At 39.0% G+C, this 22,064-nt stretch overlaps 3 protein-coding genes across 5 annotated transcripts; 2 read left to right on the forward strand and 1 right to left on the reverse strand.

Annotated features, from left to right (window-relative positions):
* Positions 1 to 1,067: 1,067 nt before the first annotated feature.
* Positions 1,068 to 5,431, forward strand: LOC143860304 (Pentatricopeptide repeat (PPR) superfamily protein). 3 transcript variants are annotated; one of them, XR_013239670.1, is made up of 3 exons: positions 1,068 to 1,475; positions 2,146 to 4,298; positions 5,070 to 5,431. XR_013239670.1 is itself a non-coding variant. In XM_077370880.1 (2 exons), the coding sequence occupies exons 1-2, from the start codon at positions 1,128 to 1,130 to the stop codon at positions 3,361 to 3,363; spliced, it is 1,566 nt and encodes a 521-aa protein (XP_077226995.1). In that variant the 5' UTR covers positions 1,068 to 1,127; the 3' UTR covers positions 3,364 to 4,918. The 3 variants fall into 3 exon arrangements, 1 of the variants encoding a protein (XP_077226995.1); XR_013239669.1 differs by lacking the exon at positions 5,070 to 5,431 and adding an exon at positions 4,475 to 4,918; XM_077370880.1 differs by lacking the exon at positions 5,070 to 5,431 and having other exon boundaries at positions 2,146 to 4,918.
* Positions 4,648 to 11,740, reverse strand: PRD1 (putative recombination initiation defect 1). Its single transcript, XM_077370881.1, has 9 exons — positions 11,275 to 11,740; positions 9,245 to 9,357; positions 8,997 to 9,157; positions 8,606 to 8,911; positions 7,548 to 8,523; positions 6,728 to 7,433; positions 6,344 to 6,624; positions 5,590 to 6,259; positions 4,648 to 5,274 (listed from the first exon to the last, which is right to left on the reverse strand). The coding sequence occupies exons 1-9, from the start codon at positions 11,728 to 11,730 to the stop codon at positions 5,053 to 5,055; spliced, it is 3,891 nt and encodes a 1,296-aa protein (XP_077226996.1). The 5' UTR covers positions 11,731 to 11,740; the 3' UTR covers positions 4,648 to 5,052.
* Positions 11,741 to 13,926: 2,186 nt separating this feature from the next.
* On the forward strand, positions 13,927 to 22,031 carry LOC143860725 (peptidyl-prolyl cis-trans isomerase FKBP15-1-like). The gene is made up of 6 exons (XM_077371519.1): positions 13,927 to 14,069; positions 14,207 to 14,256; positions 18,733 to 18,795; positions 18,975 to 19,065; positions 19,789 to 19,893; positions 21,657 to 22,031. The coding sequence occupies exons 1-6, from the start codon at positions 14,012 to 14,014 to the stop codon at positions 21,761 to 21,763; spliced, it is 474 nt and encodes a 157-aa protein (XP_077227634.1). The 5' UTR covers positions 13,927 to 14,011; the 3' UTR covers positions 21,764 to 22,031.
* Positions 22,032 to 22,064: the final 33 nt, after the last annotated feature.

Genomic DNA, 22,064 nt, shown 5'->3' on the forward strand with positions numbered 1-22,064 from the left:
TGTCCCAAGTGATGAAAAGGGGTGCATTTATCATTTCCCTAAATTCACACCCCTGTAGGATGATGGGCACCTCTTTGACATGAATTGACGTCAAAGAGCATCAGACTTTAATGCTTTTTTACGTCAATTCAGGTTAAAGGGGTGTGGATTATCCTACAAGAGGTGCAAATTTATCATCACCCCTTATATATTGGCACTACCATGTTTTGATAATGGGCCGAACTTACCATGTTGTTTCTTTTTTAATTGGCTGCTGAGAGCTTTTTAGGGAAGTGTAAATAATAAACAGTGCTGCTACCGTAGCATTATTCAATAATATAAGGGGATTTGCTAGCGTCCATTGCAAAAGGCATTTCGTGGATGGTCTGTTGACAGTAGCCACAAAGGCTCACTTTTCAGCAGATTTTGTCTTCATTAACAAGGTGGCTGCTGTCAGATGCAACAGACCATCTACGAAATGCCTTTTGCAATAGACGCTAGCAAATCCCCTTTTATTATTGAATAATGCTATGGCAGCAGCACTGTTTATTAGCAAAACATGTTAGTACCAATATCAGCTGCCATTGATGAATTACACATAAAAATCACATTTGATTTGAAAAAAATCAGGTTTAATTTGAAAATGGCTATTGCCATTTTTAATAATTTCACAAACTCAGCTTGTCTTTTCTTTTTTAATTGGCTTGTGAAAGCTGTTTGGGGAACAGTAATAACCTTTGACAGCTCTTTAAATAATAGAAGACAAGATGAGTTAGTGCAATTATCATAACATGGTTGTGCTGATATCATTTCCCTTTGGTAAATTCGCAATTAATTCACAAAATACTAGACTTTTTAATGATTCAAGATTTTTTAAAATTAAAAAACGAAGAACAAAAAATTTGGGGTTTTCAACAAGTTTTCAGTTATTCCAAGAATTTTGTAACACTGATTGAGAATACTAATAGCCAGATAAAGGGCGGCCCATCTCATTGGATGATCTCCGAGATCAACGGTTTTGATTTCGAATACATCATACATAACACGTATTCCATGTAGGACCCAAAAGTGACTTTGCCCAGCTCTTATCGAAGTTTAGTCTCTCTCTCCCTCTCTCTCTCTCAGAAGCCTGACTAGTGACTACCGCCATGATTTCTCTCCACTTCCCCCATTTCTGCAAACCTTCTTCTATCAAATGGAGATCCAAAACCCCCATGAAAAACCCACAACACAGATACTTAAAATACCCTCCACATCTCTCACCTCCCTTCAAATCCTACTCTGCAAACTCACAAAACAACTCTACAGAACACACAACCCTTCTTGTCGAATCATTCCACCAAAATCAGAAACTCAAGGCCTTAGTCGAAAAGCTTCGGGCAAAAGACTTGAACCCTCTTCATCTCCTCAGACATGAAGGAGATTGGACCAAAGAGCAGTTCTGGGTCGTTATGAAATTCCTCAAGGAAACAGATCGAATGAAAGAGGCTCTCCAGGTCTGTACTTTCTCCATTCCCTTAATTTTCCCTTTTAAACTTTTTGTATTAGTTGTTTTCATCTTTTCTTTTGTTACTGGGTATATACTGGTAATGCTAAGAAAGCTGCAAAAATGGTTTTTCTGACTCTATAATCTCACATGATTTTGGTAAGAATTGTGTGCTAATTCTCACATTTCTGAGTCTCTACTTTCTATCTTGGCAAGATAAGAAAGACTGAAAAATGTGGAACATACTGTTTACATCTGGCTATTTTCTGGAACAGACTTTTCTTCTATACTTTCACCTGATTTTGGTAAGAATTGTATGCTAAGTCTCTTGGCAAGATAAGAAGGACTCAAAACTGTTCTTGGGTATTTCTAGAAACTTGAAAATCTGGCAGTTTTCTGGAACAGACTCACTTTTCTTCTATACTTTCACCTGATTTTGGTAAGAATTGTGTGCTAATTCTCTTGGAAAGATAGAAAGACTGAATAAATGTTTCTGGCTATTTCTAGAAACTTGAAAATCTGGCAATTTTGTGGAACAGACTGTGACTTTTCTCCTCTCTTTTTTTTCTTTTTTGAATTCATGCATCTTACCTGCATTAGCCTTGGCTAGCCCGCTGTTTTCCTACTGAAATCTCACTTGTTAAAAAAAATTGAAATTCAATTTTTGAATGAAATCGTAGGTGTTTGATTCATGGAAGAACATCGAGAAGTCCCGAATCAATGAAGTTAACTACGCAAAGGTCATTGGGTTGTTGAGTACAGCAGGTCTGATCGGAGAAGCAGTTTCGACACTTAAAGAGATGAATTTGTATGGTCTTCGTCCGTCTGTGGAAATCTACAATTCCATAATTCATGGGTTTGCACAAAAAGGGGAGTTCGATAATGCCAGAATTTTTCTCAAAGAGATGGTGGAGAATGATTTGATGCCACAACCTGACACTTATGATGGTCTTATTCAGGTTTACGGAAATTATAGAATGTATGATGAGATGTGTAAGTGTCTGAAGAAGATGGAGTCAGAGGGTTGTGTTCCTGACCATGTTACATATAATATACTGATCAGGTCATTCGCCCAAGGGGGTTTGCTTCAGAAAATGGAAGGAGTGTATCAGAAACTTCTCTCAAAGCGAATGGGCTTGCAATCTTCGTCCTTGATTGCAATGCTAGAGGCTTATGCAAACCTAGGGATTTTAGACAAGATGGAGAAAGTTTACCGTAGGATTTTGAACTCAGAGATCTATATAAAGGAGGGTCTGATTAGGAAAATGGCTGAAGTTTATATCGAGAATTATAGATTTTCTCGATTAGAGGAATTCGGAATCGAGACTGCTGAGAGGACAGGGAGGACTTATCTTGTCTGGTGTCTTTTGCTCCTTTCGAGTGCTTGTCTTCTGAGCCGTAAAGGCATGGAATCTGTCTTTCAGGAAATGGGTGTTGCTAAAGTGAGGCTGAATATAACATTTGTGAACATTTTTGCACTAGCTTACTTGAAGATGAAAGCTTTCAGACATTTGGATACTTTACTGTCTCAGCTTCAATCACAAAATATCAAACCTGATATAGTAACTGTCGGAGTTGCCTATGATGTTTTTGTCAGTAGTTCTCATAGGGCCAAAACTTTGGAAGTCTGGAGGAGGATGGGACTGCTAGAAGAAGTGGTGGAAATGAAGACTGATCCTCTAGTTCTCACGGCTTTTGGTAAAGGTTTTTTCCTTAGGAGTTGTGAAGAGCTGTACTCTGCTCTTGGATCCAAAGCAAGAGAGAAGAAAGTCTGGACATATGATGATCTAATTGATTTGGTTTCAAAGACAAATGTCGGAAAGCCTCACTTAATGCAAGTTAAACAAGATTTGAAGTACAGAAGTGTAAGTAAACATGCTGCAAATAGCCATTTCTGAAGGCCAAAAACACGAAATGTGTTAGTACTATTGGGATGCAGAAGATCTTGCAGTGGGAAGGTGCTTTTCTCATGGTACTATTATCCCAAATCCCCAATATTATTCTTGCGCCTCTTGCTTGGTAATGCAAGCTGCTCACAGATAAATTTTCTCCAATTTGGTTCATACTATACTGGTTTTCTCTTGTGAAGTTGCCACAATCTGCCTAACCTAAGTGCTCCTATGTTGGCCCAGAAGTAGCCAGTAGTTATTAAAACAGAAAACGTATTCATCAATCGTCATGGTGCGACCTTACTAACCTATTTTGGCCTCCAAGTGCACTTTCAGTTCTGTGATGATATTCTAAGAAGCATAAAGTCAAGGTGCAAAGTCTTCTAACCTTCAGAGTGCATCATTGGTAGCACAAGTTGAAAGACCCCACATCGGAAAGGGAGGAAAAGTTACTGGGCTATATATGTGGATTTCTCCTCTCCCTATGTAGACGCGTTTTCAGCATCTCCAAGGGGCGGGCCCTGCGGAGTGGGTCGGGCACGGTTAGTGCTGCTGGAAAACAAAACCGGGGAGGGTAGATGACCCAGAACCGGACAATATCTACACAGTGGGGTCGGGGCATGACATAATGGTATCAAAGCGAGACCTCCCATCCAGTACGGTGTGCCAGCGAGGACGCTGGGCCTTAAGGGGGGTGGATTGAAAGATCCCACATCAGAAAGGGAGGAAAAGTTACTGGGCTTTATATGTGGATTCCCCCTCTCCCTATGTAGACGCGTTTTCATCATCTCCAAGGGGCGGACCCCACTGAGTGGGTCGGGCACGGTTAGTGCTGCTGGAAAACAAAACCGGGGAGGGTAGATGACCCAGAACTGAACAATATCTACACAGTGGGGTCGGGGCATGACACAAGTATCACTGGTTTGATTTGTACCGCTTTGGAGGTATTGGCTTTTTGCTCATTGTTGCTCATCCCAGTTTAATATGGATGTTCAAAATTCTCATGAAGTTAATTTCTAATATCACAAGGACCAAGATTTAAACCTGAGATATGTGCTTTGAGCCATATTGGTTATCATATTGATAACTCTAATTGTTACATGTTCATGTCTTCTGTAAGGTTCATCTACCAAGCCCCATCATGGGTGGATCATAGCTGAAAAATCACACCAACAGGAGAACCTGATCATCCAATTGGAGGACTTTTGCCAACTGCAAATACCTGTCTGAAAAAAAAAACTCAACAATGGTTCACATCCAATAAGTAAAAGTCATCTGATCACACAATTAGGATTGTCCAATCAATGCGATTTTCGGGCTATTACATCAACAATTGGGCTCCTTGGCTGAATGGTTCAGATCAGGCTTACATTTTCCATGCATACCAGACTGGAGTAACACAGAAAAAGAAGAGCAATTTAACACTTCAAATTACCTTTGTATTTTCTTTTATCAATTGAAAGTCGATCATCTTAAAAGAAATAAGAAAGCAAATTACCTTTGTATTCTCTTTTATCAATTGAAAGACAATGGTCTTAAAAGAAATAAGAAAGATACAAATTGAGGATCTTTGTTTCTTTTAACATAGCTTGTACTTGCACAAGTCCATTCATGTTTGCATCTGTAGAAGTATTAGGCCATCTATTTTTCTTTTATGATCAATGAACTTATATGTTCCACTTGTATGGCAATAATTTGTTATTCTCTTGCAGAAGACTCTAGAGAGAACATTTCAATTTCTTCCAGCAGTCTCTTTTGTTCTGTTTGAACTTGACCAAAAGTGACAGTTTGCAATGACATAAGGTGAATGAGCAGCCTGCATGCCTTGCCTAAATCATCAGGGATGGCTTCCACCTTCTCAAAAAGCTCTTCCGTTGACTGATCTTGAGAACTCTCCATATACACATGTTTTCTGCAAGCCTGCAACATTATGAAGGACACTTATGTTATGATGAATTCATATTTCATCACATACCCAAACCAGTTGTGTTATTGGATTTCCATGTATTAAAGAGATACGGCATAAAACAAATTCATAAGAATGATTATGAGGCTGTTATCTGATTAGTGATGTCCCTACTAGGAAAAATAAAATTTTGAGCCAAAAAATTATATCATATTTAATTTGAACATAATTACTCATTTGTTTTCTTTCTGTGCTATTAAGTTTCTAAAACCTGCTGGTGCCTTTCCCTTATCGAAAGGAACACGAAAGGTAACCAGTAGAATTCTCACCTGGAACACACGATCTAGAGCTATGATCTGCTCTGCGTTTAGATACTCACAGGCCACCAGCTCTCGAAATAATTTTACCATCTCTGTACTCACATTATTGGCTGAAAGATTGCCAATTATACCCGAGATGCAAGAACCATCAAACACAGATTTCATCCACTCAGGTGGTTCATCAAGTCTTAGCAACGCAATAGCTATATGAGTTGCAGGCTTGTGCTGATTTGTGAATGATTTTGATGCCAAACCAGGAGCTGCCAAAGACAATGCCAACTCTTCAATGACCACTCTACACCACTTATTCTCCTCAATCACTCTCTTTTCTGACGAGCCGAGCTTCTCCCATCCCAGAATCATGGACAAGCATAACCCACAGTTCATGGATACTTTAATATCTCCATAGAAGACCAAGCCTTCCAGTACAGCCATCACAGACTTTAGGTACCCTAAAGAACATCTAAGCTCATTTCGTTTGGTATTTCTCTCATCGGAGATTCTGGTGAACAACTCCAACAGGCACTGTGAAGCAACCAACTTGATTGAAGAAGAACCAAAATGTATAAGCCTGCATAAATCATTAGAGCGAATGCAGATCACATTAAGTGGTTGAGTCCCGTTGGATGAGTGAAGGAAATCTTGCCACTCCATTGTCCCCTGTAAAAGAGCGTACATACTGAGAAGAAATGAGCATGTTAGCTATCTGAACAAAAGCAAGAAACAGATGGTTGGTTTGGGTTGTGTGACTGCAATTACTTACCTTCTTATAGAGAAAAAATTTAGTATGAGCACAAAAATTATGGTCTCCCCTGTGCTTGTTTCCTCGTCATGATCAGCTAAAGCTGGGCCTTTTGCACAAGTTGCGTGTATTATGGTGTCAATTGCAGAGACCAAGGAAGTATTCAGCAGTATAGCTTTCGAAGGTTCTGGGAGTGCGTGGTTGGTAGAATGGTGCAGGATTAGAGAAAAAATGCTCATTATTAGGTTCCCTACTTTGTTTGAGGTGTTAGCATCCAATGCAGCGATCAAAACTTCCAGCAGCTACAAAGTAAGATGGTCCAATTAGTTCCATGCGCCTTCAGATGAGAGGAGAGAGTACTACTACAACAAACTGGGAAACATTTTAGGGGAGGGAGCAGGGTACCTTCATAGTAATCGGAAGCCATGCATCATTATCTGAGAGCATTTTAGGTTGTGCTGACCGTAAAATGTTGAAAATTAGAAGCAAGCACGTTGTGAAGTTCATGTCCCTAGAATACGCTGAATAATACAGTCTGCATATTGTATCACCAATGCCATGCAGGCAAAATTGGTCAGAAGCAATGGGGAAGATGTTGAGGATATCTATCATTATATTCAGAACTGAAGTGATGTCATCCTCTTGACCTTCTTCGTGGAACTGTTTAAGTAAAGATACCAGCAATGATGCTCCACAATTATCTCCCGCTGCTACCAGCTCTGCAATTACTTGAATGTCTATAATCTGGTGATTAATATTTTCATGGTCATTACTTTGGGAATTGTTTCTGGTGTCAGATCGGCAGAATCTTAAGACATGGTTAGACAAGGGTACCCTGATCTGTTCTTGTTGAAACAACCATTTTAATCCTGTTGGATGGATTCTTGTAGAGAGCAAATCCCATTCGTTTTCAACTATTAAATGGAACAAAAGCTTTTCTGCTTCTGGACTGTAGGGTGCCCTGCAGCTCGTGTTAACACCTCTAAAAAAGCCATACAGATGCACCAATTGAGTCAGTGTTCCTGAATCAGCTACCCCACAAAAGAAATTGGTACTGTTTACGAGAATATATTGCTCTAAGGAAGCCAAAACCTGTCTATCATCTGCAAGCCTGAGGAAAACATCAAAACCTTGAGAGAGAGAGAGAGAGAGAGAGAGAGAGAGAGAGAGAGAGAGAGAGAGAGAGAGAGAGAGACCAACCCAAGAAAGGTGAGAATTAAAGTACCTTTCATCATGCAGCGAGCTGGTATATAATATCAGAAGAACAGCAGATTGGCAGGAAGTTAAATCTGGATCATGTGAGCTCTTCTGCCCAAGCAGAAACAACAAGTCTGTAGGATCTGATGGGAGATTCTGAGCGGCATCTCTGATGGGTTGTCCAAAGTCATGCCCAAAAACTCCATCAACGATTGAACTGAGCATCAAATATACTCTACATTTCATTTGATCTGATGGAAATAAGCCTAAGCAACCAAAGGACAAACTGAACCAAGATGAGGAAGCCAGCAACTCAGCGAACTTCCTTGCGTGGACATCTGATGCCTGGAGCAGTATTGAGTTGAAAGTTTCAAGTATTCCCAGTATAATTTCTTCCTCTTCCTCCACTTCATCAATGGCCCTTCTCAACCATGGTAGTATATTGGTTTGGCATACATCTATAATACAGGTAGCCAGTTCCATGCTGTCCAAGTTCATGTTGGAGTTCTCTTCGTGACTGTATGCATATGCCTCTTTCAGAAGGTACAAGGAGTACAAAAATACATTATTGGGATTTCTGCGAGGCACGCCAAGAGATGATAAAACTGCATTCCTTGCTGCATCTTGAACTGATTTTGCTAACAATGTGATTCCCTGAGAAGATGGTAATTTCAGGAGAATCACAAATGTTGAGCATGCCATGGTGAATATTTCAGACAACATGCCCATCTCACCACTGGCATGTCTTCTGAATATCCCTGTTAAGACAAGTACCAGTTCTTCTACTTGAGATCTTGATAAGATTCCAGGGCAGTGGGATATGCAACTCCATACAAGCTTCAATGTATGCAATTGAACTGGATGAAGAGGTATTTCTCCTACATAATGCAGAACTGGAACCAGAGTAGAAAACCCAATAGCAAGACTTTGTCTGAAAGCTTGCTCGGCAGTTGCTAAAATATCCAGAACTCGGAGGCATGAAATGACCAGAGGATCCTTATTTTCTGCCCAATTTCATGACAATTCAGTCGACAAATCTAGTTTGCAAATTCAATGAACTGGCTTCAGTAACTATAACTAAATTACCTGACAATCTCAATATTTCAAATACATAGTCAGCCACACTTTCTTCGATCAAGATTTGAATTTGTTTGACAGAAATTGCATCCGAAGATAGAGCATGAAAAATCAAGTCCAACGCACTGTTCTGAACTTGGGTATCGGAAGAAAGCAGAGGACCTTTGATGGCATTAGCAAACAAGATGATCAGAGAACCACCTGCCATTGGTTCTTTTTGCATGAAATTATCAGCATCTGTGACATTACTAGTGCTTGGATCGTTTGCAAGTAAATGCCTTAAGTATCCCCTACAAGCTAACACTGTCAACAGTGCTGTCAAAGTAAACATTAACATTGGTCACTCAACAGCTAATGATCTAGAAACGTAAAAAAATAAATGGATGGAAAGCAGAGAGACCTATACAATTCAGGCGGACATCGTCATTTTGGGTCTTGACAAGAGCTTCCAGGGATAGATACAATGCCTGTGAGCAAAAGCACAAGAAAACTTCTTCTTCTTCTTCTTGAAGGAGGGATAGTTTATAGAGCACAAACAGTATCTCCCCATGAATCTCTTCACTGCAGCAAGAAAGGGAACGGGAGTATGAATGAAGATTTATTCAATAACTGGAAAATTTGGATGCCAGAGTCTTCCTATCGAATCACCTTGGCAACTGAAGACCCTGAACAAGATTTGAGATAAGAGCTCCTCTGTCTTTGATGTGTATGGAGGGATTATCATCGGTCTGGCGATTCAGTAGAACTCCTAAGCAATGGAGCTGCATGGGAATGAAAGTTTCTAATGGTTAGCCATTACTCACAAAATACAGCACCATGGTTATCTGGTGGGCCACCATGAGGATGGGCCATAGTTGGGTATTTCCGTGAACAGCATTAAAGTAGAGATTACTCTCTGGAAAGCCATAGTTGGGTAATTTTGCTCTGACTGTTCTCATGAAGGCCATTGGTTGATTGGATGGCTAATATTGTCCGATTAATGGCTAATATTGTCTGGTCGCTCACGATGATTGAGCTAGAGCCCATCCATGGGTGTGCCATATGTACAGTTTAACAAATACACATAAAAATTTGGGAAGAATGGATGCGTAAACGTGTAAATGGTTGGAAATAATTGCCCATCTTGCATAGTCAAGCATCAAGATGGCACTTGCCAACCATGATTTTGAAAAGAAAAACTGGCAGACATCGAGGGAGGTGGAGATGGGGTGTGTGGGCCTAATGTCCGGTATTTTTCAAAAGGTAAAGTGGGGCCCACTTCATAGGACGATCCAAACCACTCTTTTTTGGGCCACAACTTAAATACGCTGTACGCAAAAATCATGTCCATAGAATGATCCTAACCAATCAATCTATAGATAGAGGGACTGCACATTATGGAAACCTCTATTTATCGCAGGGTTAGGATCATCCCATATGAAGACATTTTACGTGTGTACCTGGCAAAATTGACCTGTACGGCGGTGCCCACCGTCAAAATTGACCTACGGGTCACCCAACCCGTGAAAACATGGGTTGGGTCGGGTGAACTCGTGGATCGTTCACCCGTGGGTACCCACAGATACCTGCATTTCATTTTTTCTTTGTTTTTTTTTTTTTTGTTCGAGTAGAGACCGGCCGCATCCTAACTCGCAATAAGGGGCAGCTTTCAAATAAAAGAGGGGATTTCTCTCTTTTGGAGGTTTCTCCTAGCATTTTTTGTTACTTCATTGAGAAGCAATCCATACAAACCGTGAGGTCAAAGAAAAAGATAAATGGACGGTCTAGATTAAAGAAAAATGCAACCTAGTATAAAAGGGACAAGGGTTCGTCTGCAATGGGGATACTCCAAGCATTTTTTCTTAGTCTCTGCTTTTGTTTTTGTTCCTATAATTTCCTTATTCACCTAGAAAAAAAATTCTCTTTGGCAAAAAATACAGGTTACCCGTGGGTTGACCCAACACAACCCACCACCTAAGTGCTGATCCATAGGGATGCGGGTCATTTTTTACCCAACATGTTTGACCTGCAACCGACATGACTCGCAGGTAACTCAACCCATCCCGACCTTTTGCCAGGTTCTACGGGTACAGCCTATTTAAGTAGTGGCCCCAAAAAGAGCGGTTTTGATCATCCTATTTAGTGGGCCTCACTGTATTTTTTTAACTTAAAAGTGCTGCCTACTCTACGCCAGCTATTTCATGAGTTTCATTGTTTTTTTTAAATAATGGCATTCACTTGTTTTGATAATGACACTCATACTTAATGGGAGTTAATTGGAATAACTTTTAAGAACCGATTAAAACAGTGCAAATCAAAGAACGGAGTGCTGATTAAACCAAGGGAGTGTAGCTATTATTTCCTTCACTGTACTTAGATAAAATTGGCGGCAAATTTCAAACTTGCCAGAGAGAGATCCCAATCGACCTTTCCTATCAACACCTCTCGAGTCTTGAATATCTAACGCCGACAAGATCACAGAGAAAGAAAGAAGAAAAACGAAGAAATATGCATCTGTTACAAGAAAATTTGCCTAGGAATAGTCATACAGGTCAAAAATTCAAGCAGAAGACACCAAATAGCATAAAGAAAATCCTATTCGAAAAAGAGAAGGAAAAGGGAAAAAGGACGAAAAAATTGGTCATGAAAAAAGCATCAAATGAAATCACGGATCGTAAAATCAGAAATTAATTCGTTACCGTGTAGATCTGTCGCTGGCTCCAAGCCAATGAACCGGAGGAGAGGCGATCTGAGATCCGAGCGACAAAATCACCAGAAACAGAAGCAGAATTTGCGTGATTCGAATCACAGAGTCGAGTGATGAGATGGATGGTCTGACGAGCAAGAGGTTGGTCGTCAAAGGAGGCTAGGGCTTGGGTGAGAGGAGGAATGAGGAGGTGAGAGTGGAATGTGGTGAGGTTTTGATAGAAGAGAGGGTTTTGAATGGCTTGGGAGAGTTGGGAGAGTGCGTAGGAGACGTGTATGGAAGGGGAGGTAGGGTTTGAGAGGAGGTTTGAGAAGCAGACTAGGCAGATGCTACCGCCCTCGGAGGTTTCTAATCTGAGGGAGGATCTGTGGCCCTTTCCGCACGACGGAGGAGATTCTCCTTCACCCGTGTAAAACAACATCGCTTCATCTTCTTCTGCTTCCATCATATCTCTCTCTCTCTCTCTCTCTCTCTCTCTCTCTCTACACTTCCTGCTACTATTTCCTACTTGATGACAATACAGTTGGTCCATTGGGGGAGGTTTTTAAATTTTCATTTTTTTGGGGAAGTGATATATTCGCCCCTTTTCTTCCCGGAGCCAACCCCTTGCTTATGACGAGATTTTATATGTTGTAACTTGTAAGCCCTTATAGTCCTTATTTTTTGAAAAGTATTGTACGGACCACAGTATAGGATGTTCCAAACCGTCCATGCGACGGGCCACAACGTAAATAGGTTGTGTCCCAAAAATCATTTCCATAGGATGATCCTAGCCCTCTTTAGATCGGAGCGTTGGGATCATCCTATAGAAATGATTTTGATTTTTTTAGGCAAAACCTATTTACGTTATGGCCCATCACATGGAAGATTTGGATCATCCATACTGTGGTCCGTACAGTACTTTTCGAATAATACGGGACTATAAGGGCTTACACCATATAAAATCTCACTTATGACTTTTGAGTTATGACCCTTTTTAGTTTTTAGTTTTTTACACTGCAAAGGGGTGGACCTGAGAAGAAAAGGGAGCAAATATATTTTTTCCCCTTTTTTTCTTCTTTGATGTCTTGGCAAATGTTTATGTAATCTGGACCGTTTATTTTGTAAGCAGCATCATGGATGAGCCATGATCGGAAAGCCTAACTTGATTTTGCTCCAAGTTACCTACTTACCTGGTTCGTGGGTTCACTTGGTTTGGGTTCGAGTACGCGGCTCACGGTCTCCAACTTTCATGCAAGCCGTAGGGGTAGGCTTCATTGATTCCTGAGTTTGTTTTGTTCTAACTCTTTATCATTACTTACACTTAAAACAAACCAATCAAATTAAGAAGGATAGTTAAAAAAATATACAAAGATAAGAAAGATGAGGGCCAAAACTGGGTGAGGAGCCTAACTTTCACGCTGATCCCCCAAATAACTCCTCCCCACCCAGGGGCGATGCCAGAAATTTTGCACAAGGGGGGCAAAAATTATAGTAATTTTTTTTCTCCAAACAAATGAAAGTAATATTATAGTTTCCAAAAAAAAACCCTCTATATATTCCATCACCAGCGGCAGCGGCGTAAACATCACTTCGGCTAAAATGCCCTTGGCTATATATTTCAATCTTGTTCCGGAGAACAAAACATATTCAAGTGAGGAATGATAGAATGAAGTGCGGCATACAAAAACCAGCTACAAGGGCGCCTCCATTGGTCCAATCTTAAGAAAGTGAGAAAGTGGATCACTTTCTTAAGATTGGACCAATGGGGGCGCCATTGGAGCTGGTTTTTGCAAGGGCGTCCTTCAGTCTATCATTCGTCAAAAAGTGGAATGTTAAATTCTCTTGCAAACCCCATTGGTGGAACGGGACCAATGTGCATTTATAACTTGTATAAGTCAAAGAACAATAAATGGATTCGGTGACATTCACCAATGGGGTGCCCTTTCATCTGTTTTCTGCATTCGGTGACATTCACCAATAAAGGTATATTTGTTCTTTCCCAAAAAATTAAGGGGGGCAATTGCCCCCCTTCCCTTACAAGTGCCGTCGCCCCTCTCCCCACCCCATCTAATTTTAGTTGTCCTCATTTTCAAGGTTAGACTCATAAGTTAGGATTGCTTTTATTCAAAACACTTGTTCAATAAGCACTTGTTCTGAAAATCTGAATATAAGCATTGCCCTCTCCGTTTGGTTGCCGGAATTTTTTTGGTTCTTGGGATTTTTGTGGAACAAAAAATTTCCTGGGAGATTGGTGGGGGAAAAAAATTCCCTTGAAGTATCCAGGTAAAATAAAAATCCCATATTTGGTTGACCGGACTATGGTGGGAAGCTTGAGCTGTTGGGAAGAAAATAATTCTTCTACAAGCTTATTTTTGGTTCTTGGGAGTATTTTTTTTTCCCTTCCTGGGATTTCGTGTGGAGTTATTTTGGTTCCTGGGATTATTTTGGGCCTACCAACCAAACGTGGGTTTCCTGTGGAAATTCTGCAAAAGTCCCAAGAACTAAAAAAATTCCGGCAACCAAACGGAGCGGCGCACGAGCACTTGTCCCAAAGATAAACGGTTTTGATTGTTGTACAAGTGGGCCCCACCAGTAACTTCTACCAACCCACCGGGCATTCGTGGAAATTAGGGCGAGTCACTATTTGGAAAGGTCTCGCGAGCCACTTAACCAACTCCCTTTGTCATTTACAATGTAACTTCTTCTTCCCTTGTTAGAGAGAGAGAGACAGAGAGAGAGAGAAAGAGATGGCGAAGATGAATTTGTGGAGTCTGTTCCTTGCTGCAGCTACACTGTTGACGTTTGGTAATCTTTTGTTCTTCCGTTTCATCTTTTTCCAAAAATTTCATCTTAACGCATTTAAAAGTTTCCACCTTTGTCCTTTTTAACTAGGGTTTAAGGATTTAAATTCGATCTGATAAGATCACGTTTATTTTTTGCAGTTGTTGCTAAGAAATCTGGTGATGTTACGGAGCTACAAATTGGTGTTAAGGTCTAATTTTCATCGGTTTTTATGCTTTCTCTCCCTTTTTATTTGTACTGTCGCCCTTGGATCGTTTTTTTTTATCTCTGATGCTTTAGGTTCTGAATCGATATGTTTGAAATGATATGAACACTTAATTTTGGAGCTTGTCCGAATCACCACATTAGTTTAAGAAGTTTTCTTTGATCTTCATTTAATCAGGCAAGGAAACTTAAATTTGGTGTCAAACTACCATATTGTAATTGGGTATCGAATTTAAATGATTTGCAGTTTGTGAAAGTCTTTTTTTTTTTTTTTTTTGTGAAATGTTATAGTCAAATGCAATGGATGTTAGGTTATCAACACTAGATTTTTCTTATTTAATCGTTTGTTTATGTTTAGCAAGGAGTTTGGGGAGTGGGGGAGAGATAATTCATGAAACTGCATTATAGCCCGGGACCAGGTTGTTCTAATGACTTGTTTATTAGTGATGCAATCTTGTTTTGGCATTTGGCAGATGCAGATAATGCATAGTGTTGGTTTATATAACAGTTGTTACCTGGAAATTTCCATTTTGCAAAGATTGAAACAATCTCCACAGGAGAAAAATTCTTCCCAGGAGAAAGAATAATAGATTAGCACAAGTTGCTCCACAGAAGATAATAAAATAAGAAATACTCAATTTTGCATATATTAAAACATTTATTGAGAACTCTCATCTCTCATTTTTTATAGTTTCAATTTGCTAAACTAGACCCCTCACAGGAATTACACACACTTTCTTAATCACTACTCTCAGTCCCAAACCAAACAAACTAGTAAATCAAAGAAACTGCTTAACTCCTATAGTCTTTTTTTAGTAGTTGACTTCATCTAAAATAAACTTTTAGTTCAGCTAAAAGAAAATTTTGGTTAAGGATAATATTTGTCCTGGGTAAGACCTTATCGCGAGTTGCTTTTTCCCTGATAGTCTATCCTAGAATTAGTTTGTCCTCTGTTTGGTGACACTTTTTTTCTATCTTGTACGGGTAGCATCTTTATACTGTTATACATACAAAACACACACACACATATTTCTATATAAAATATGTATGTATACATATTCTTGGATGCGCCTATACTCAAGGACATCTATCTCTGGGATAGATCAATCAGTGGATAAAATTCGTAACTTAGCATCCTATTGGCTACAATATTGCTGTCCTAGATATAGGTATCCTGTAACTAAAGACGGCATGTGCTTTGATAATTCTTCTAAGTTTTTGTAATCTTATTGGAAACATTTGACACAATGTGAGAGAAGCCTTTTATCTTTTGCTGTGAGATCTCATTAGGTTTGGTTGACATCCATCAGTGTGATGGATCATTTGAAGCGTTTGCAAAAAGATTTCTTATAGATAATAACATGAAAGTTAGAGATACAATTTCGTAAGATGGAAGTTTATAAGATCAAAGAAAAAAGTGTTGGAGATACGATGACCAAAAGAAATGATCCAAGCCGAGGCTCTTATCTGGACCATTTTTTTTCTTAATAAAGCATTTCATCATTCAAGAAAAAAGAAAAGAAATGATCCAAGCAGTTTTGGGTAAGTGCTTGTCACAGCCTGTCATTGAGATGGGAGACTAATGGAAATAACTAGTAAGCAAGAAATACAAGATGGGGTTTGAAGGTTGGGTCTGTAGGGGTATTTTTAGGATTCCCTGTTCAGGTATTTGGACTTTGGAGGACTGTTCCTTCAAAGTCTTCTTTCATGGCTGTTTAGCTTAGTAAGTTGCTTTATTAGACAAGAGGATAGTATTCATTGGTCATGTAATTTTAGAAACAAATGGAGGAGGTTGAAATGGACGTTTTTCTTAAGTAATTTTCCTCAGTTGAGAGTGTTTACTTTTGCTGGTCTGGTAAGGACTTTAGATTAGAATACAGGAATGGTGTCCAGATGGGGTATTCTCTCAAAGGTTCTTGTCCTTCTAATTTTCTATGGTTGAAATGGAGGTTTTTCTTAAGTGATTTTCCCCAGTTGAGAGTTTTTATGTTTACTGGTCTGGTAAGGACTTTACGATACAGGAATGGTGTCCAAATGGGCTATTCTTTCAAAGGCTCTAGTCCTTCTAATTTCCTATGGATCTTCGGTAGCCTTTTGTGAGTCTTTACACGCCATACATAAAGGCCGTGTTCTTTTGTGGGTCTTCTTGGAGTGTCGCTTTTTTGTTGGGCTCAAGCTCAACTAGATTCTAATCGTGGCCATTTAAGTCATCCTTAATGTCTATTCCTAACAGGTTCAAATTGTGCTATTCGAAGGACTTGCTTTCAAGGGTGAGGGACAGTAGCCTCATTGGAGACCTTGGAAACACATTATAGATTAAATGAAATGATCCAAAGACTTTCTGGGTTGTACCCAATCTTGATTTGGATTGAGCCTCATGTGTTAACAACTAACAGTGATTTGACAGCCAATAGTGCTAGGTGGGTTGTCCATCCAGAGCGGATTACTGAGGTGGAAATTGTTACAAACCCGAATGGTTCGTAACGTGATTAATCTTCTTAGAGGGAAGATCAGCCTCTTGATCCACTTCGTGGGAAGGATCAATCCTCTTTTGTGCAAAAATACACAATTTTTAAGATTATTTCTTCATTAAATTATAGAAAAGCAAATGAGTGTTTAAATAAAACACTCAAGAGATGAACATAGAAAGATCTTATGATAACAATGGAAATAACTAAACAAAAACTAATCTAATCTTTGCTAGAATCCAAATCAATTCTAGTTACTTAATCCACCCTACTTGCCTAATCTACCGTACAAGCAATCCAATAAACAGATCTTCAAAGATCTGACATATCCTAAATCCAAACTAATTTATTCTACTATAGTGGGTCCCATCTAGGCACGTAACATTCCACCCGTCTTGAAATCAACCTTGTCCTCAAGGTTGGGGATTATACATTCGACAGTTGGTGAAAAATGAGATTTTGGGCAAGACTTTCCAAAAATCTTGTCTCTTCTCTTCTTTTTTCTAGCTCTCTTTCTTCTTCTCTTCGTCTTGCAATTGGTCATCATTTCGCATGTCATCGCCAAGGGTCGCAGCAGCTCCATCTTCAAATGGATTTCGTTGTGTTGTTTATCAAAGCTCTTTTGCCATGTTTTCTTGAAATGATTGTAATTTTGATGCATGGAAGATCGAGGATGAGGATCTTCTTGATGGTGTTGAACGGTTTGAGAGGAACGACGGATTTTTCGATGGTGAACTCGTCGAACTCGACTACATTGAAAATCAAAGACGACTTTCTGTTGTGCCTTCTCCACTTTTTCTTTCTCTTTTCTTCTTTTCTTCTCTTTTTCTGTTTCGCCTTTTCTTTTTCATTGTGCAAGCCTTCTCAACGGCGCTCTCGTTGAACTCTTCCATTAGCTTCTGCAGACATGGTGGTTCTTCTATTTCCACGCCAAGTGTTAATGCCATCTTGTTGAAACTGGCATTCATAAACGCAAGTTGCCTTTTCAACTCTCTTGTCTCCTCCTCCCATCGATCCATTATTTCCTCGACTTTCTTCGGCATGAGGCCAGATCGAACTGCTTTGATACCAAATGTTACGAACCCAAATGGTTCGTAACGTGATTAATTTTCTTAGAGGGAAGATCAGCCTCTTGATCCACTTCGAGGGAAGGATCAATCCTCCTTGGTGCAAAAATACACAATTTTTAAGATTATTTCTTCATTAAATTATAGAAAAGCAAATGAGTGTTTAAATAAAACTCTCAAGGGATGAACATAGAAAGATCTAGAAAGATCTTATGATAACAATGGAAATAACTAAATAAAGACTAATCTAATCTTTGCTAGAATCCAAATCAATTCTAGTTACTTAATCCACCCTACTTGCCTAATCTACCGTACAAGCAATCCAATAAACAGATCTTCAAAGATCTGACATATCCTAAATCCAAACTAATTTATTCTACTATAGTGGGTCCCATCTAGGCACGTAACAGAAATATCCTCATATACCAATTGAATCTTGGTTTTATTCATGTTAAGTATATAAGTCATGTTCATAATTATCCATCTCGGCTCTGACCTCAATGGCTTTCTCACCCAGCTAATTGTTTCCTCTTTGCAATGATACTCAAAGTTGGACGTAATTTTCACTAACTTTTTTTTGTCTTATCTCCACTTTAATTCCAGCTATTTCTATCAAATGGGTTGTAACATGTGATGATTGCCTTTTCTTTTTATTTCAAGTGAAAACATTTATATTCCTTATTTTGTCTCTATGTATGGTAGGAAAATGGGCTTTCTTTTGTTTTGCTTTGGAATTGTCTAAATTATTTTGTGTGGGTAACTGTAGCAACCAAATGAATTTTGCTCTAATAATCAGACATTTATGAGAATTTCCAAAATGAGATCTGCCTCCTAGACCAACACTTATGTATATTGTAGTTTAAAATGCTTCAGTTAAAATGGTATCACATGTTGCATCTTTTAATCCAATCTTATTTGTTTTGGCAGTATAAGCCTGAATCTTGTGACATTCAGGCTCACAAAGGTGATAAGATAAAAGTACACTATCGGGTAAGTAATTGTCCAGCTCTACTGTATATTCCATGGGTGACATTGTAAAAAAGTGAATGAGGGCAATACTTCCTTTGGTTTTTTTTATTACACTGCATTGCTTGGAAACTTTGGGGGTTTTTTTGGGGTTAAATTCTTCAATTCTTATATTTGTTTAACTCATGCTACCTTATGTGCAGGGAAAACTCACTGATGGAACTGTTTTTGATTCCAGCTTTGAAAGGGGTGATCCCATTGAGTTTGAACTTGGTAGCGGTCATGTTATTAAAGGTATGTTGATTACTAACTTTTCAACTCTGTTCGTCTTTATGTCAAAACTGATACCGTGCTAACCGTAAAGAGAAGTGATAAGACTTCCATTATAGACATGCTATGATTGCCACACTGTGATCTGCTTCAGCATGAAAACACATGTCTTTCCTCCAGATTTTCTACTTTCACATAATATGAATTGCATTATGACGTCTTAAACTCGCATATCATAGGGATGTATACCATAACGAACAGATGACAATCTTGGAATTCTAAATGGTTCATTGGAAGATTTTATTACATGGTTTCTTCTTTATTGTACTCGATTAAAAAGAAAAGCCACTCAGAAAATTCTGACTGCTTATACCATTAAAAAAAAATAAAAAAAATGTAATCTACCCTGTCATTACCTTTTTTATTCTTCATGATTCGACTCTCCACATATAGATTTTAGGTCATATGTAGGAGACAGAAGAATTGATACTAGCAAGGACTTATCTCTATCAGACTGATATGAGTTCTTAAGAAAACCGAAACCATTCCTGAACAATTTTGGGTATTGTTATGGCAGGTTATAGTTTTATAATTGTTCTCAAGTATGCCTTTCTCAAGTATGTCTTTAAGTTGAACTGCATTTGAACTTCAATCATGAAAATCTGTGTCTCATTTAGCGATGGAACATCATTAGAAGGACAGGCTGATGTAGTTATTTATTGATGCAACCTCCATGCCTTTTTGCAGGGTGGGACCAGGGACTCTTGGGAATGTGTGTGGGGGAGAAGCGAAAGCTGAAGATACCTGCAAAACTCGGTTATGGTGTCCAGGGATCTCCACCTAAAATCCCTGGTAAGATCGCCTTTATAAGTTCTCATATTGTCATGGTTACGTTTATAAATAGATTAGAAACGAATCTGGATCAGGCAATTAGCCAATAATAATGATAATATCAATTATATAAAACTCTGAAATTGCTATGAGGTTTTAAATGCGAGAAGAATCAGGTTTCTGTTTTTTATTGAGAGAAAGAGACTCCAAACATTAGCATCGAGTTCGAATCTATTGCCAAATATCCCTAAAAAAGCCATTGGTGATGAAGGGGGGGAAGAAGAAACAGAAGGCTATTCATATATAGGGTGTGGAATCCATATGGTTTTCTACAACAATAGGAAGGGGCAATTTGTTTTTTTCCCCTCTAACTAGGTGTTTGCCAGAACTCGTGTCCGATGACCTTGCTCTCAGCAGCATGGTTTCCCCCCACGGTGGCCTTGTGTTCTTCCTTGGCAATGTGGATTTCATTTCTTTAACGGCTTCTCCTGGCATGGTTTTAAATTTCAACTGAAACCAACATGTAACAACCAAAATATTTTCATTTCCATCTCCACTGAAACACATACCAAAACCAAAGTCGTAGCTGTATTAACGGTATACTATATCAATATGTTTTACATAATTATATTTATATTAATTGTCTGTGAAATATTGTGTATGCATTATGTATTGATATTTATATGAATTACATGTAAAATGAGGTATGTATTGAATTATCAGACACACGCGACCTAACATGTCACTGTGTTCGATTTTGCTTATGTGATGGTTTTTTACGTTTGTATTTCTGTTTATTCTAGAAATTTCCTAAGTTTCTTCTTAAAATTCCATCATTTGCATACATTTCCGTGCATTTTCGTGATTTTACAGGATTTCTGCCAAAATTTTCAACTGAATCCGAATCGTGTCCATTTACATGGCAACTGAAATTTAAAACTTTGTCTGCTAGTATTGGAGCTCCTTCACCTGGTTCACTTAGTTTCGCCTCACCTCTTCAAGCTTTGAATCTAGCTCTTGAGGGGACGTGGGGGAGTTTGCGGTGGTTGATGTTGCGATTTGGCTGTGGAGCAGATGCAGTGGAGGGACAAGGCGGAGATCGTGACATCACAGATGGATTTCGATGTGCTGGTCCTTTGTGCGTGGCTCGAGGAGCTTTGGGATCAGAATCGGGACTGAGATTTACAACAACGATCAATTTCTTGAGCTGCTGCTTCTCTGCTTTCTTCTGGATGTTTATCTCTAGTTTCTTCTGTAGTTTTCACTTCTTGTTCTTGTTCTTGGCCACAGTGAGGTTGTGAAGGCTTGGATGGTGATGTCTTCTCAGAACACTTGGATGAGATTTAAAGGGCTTTGAGACTTGGAGTAAAGAGAAATGGAAGCAGGGACAGGTTTCCTGCTGCAGGGCATTTTGTTCGTTTAGGCTCTGTTTCTTTTGACGTAAAAATGGACGTAAAATTTGTTTTATGTTGCTCAAGGAAAAACAACTTCAAGTGTGAATAAGAGAAATAAATGGCGTGGATCCGCTAAGAAAGGGGGTGAAAATATCATTTCCCTATAGCACTACCTTATTTTTAAAAATGGCACACTATGATTTAGAAGTACTTAATAAAGTGGGGTACCAAAACAAGGGAGTGCTGGTATCAATTCCACACATATATATATAGTGTGTGTGTGTATATTATATATGATATTATATTATATGAACTATGGCTCATATTCAACCTTTATCTTGTGTTTCTATCCGTGCTCAAGTATTCTAAAGATTGTTCATAAACTGACAGGTGGAGCAACGCTGATTTTCGATACGGAGCTTGTGGCAGTGAATGGGAAAAAGTCAGGTGGAGGTAGAGATGTGGATGTGGATGTAGATGCTGACAACGAGTTATAGTTGAAAAACACTATCTCTTAGACCCTTATTGGCTTATAGCTTCATTGGTGTTCAAAGCTTTGGTAATTTAAGTAGTTACATTAGACTGGGAACCGAGTTCAGTTTGGCTGTTAAATATCAAGGCTCGTATCCACGGCTGCTATTGTGAGATAGGATGGGAAAATCATCCTTGCCGATGTAAGTCCCCAAAATTGGGATCACTAGTTAATAAACATTGGTTGGTATACCCAGCTGATTGAAATTGATAATTTAGTTCCTTTTTTCGTAAGCTTGAGCAAATTCAGGTTCATGAATACAGAAC

This window comes from Tasmannia lanceolata, unplaced genomic scaffold (genome assembly GCF_043159265.1).
Source record: "Tasmannia lanceolata isolate RefF3 unplaced genomic scaffold, GAP_Taslan_0.1 ptg000037l, whole genome shotgun sequence".
NCBI lineage: Eukaryota > Viridiplantae > Streptophyta > Magnoliopsida > Canellales > Winteraceae > Tasmannia > Tasmannia lanceolata.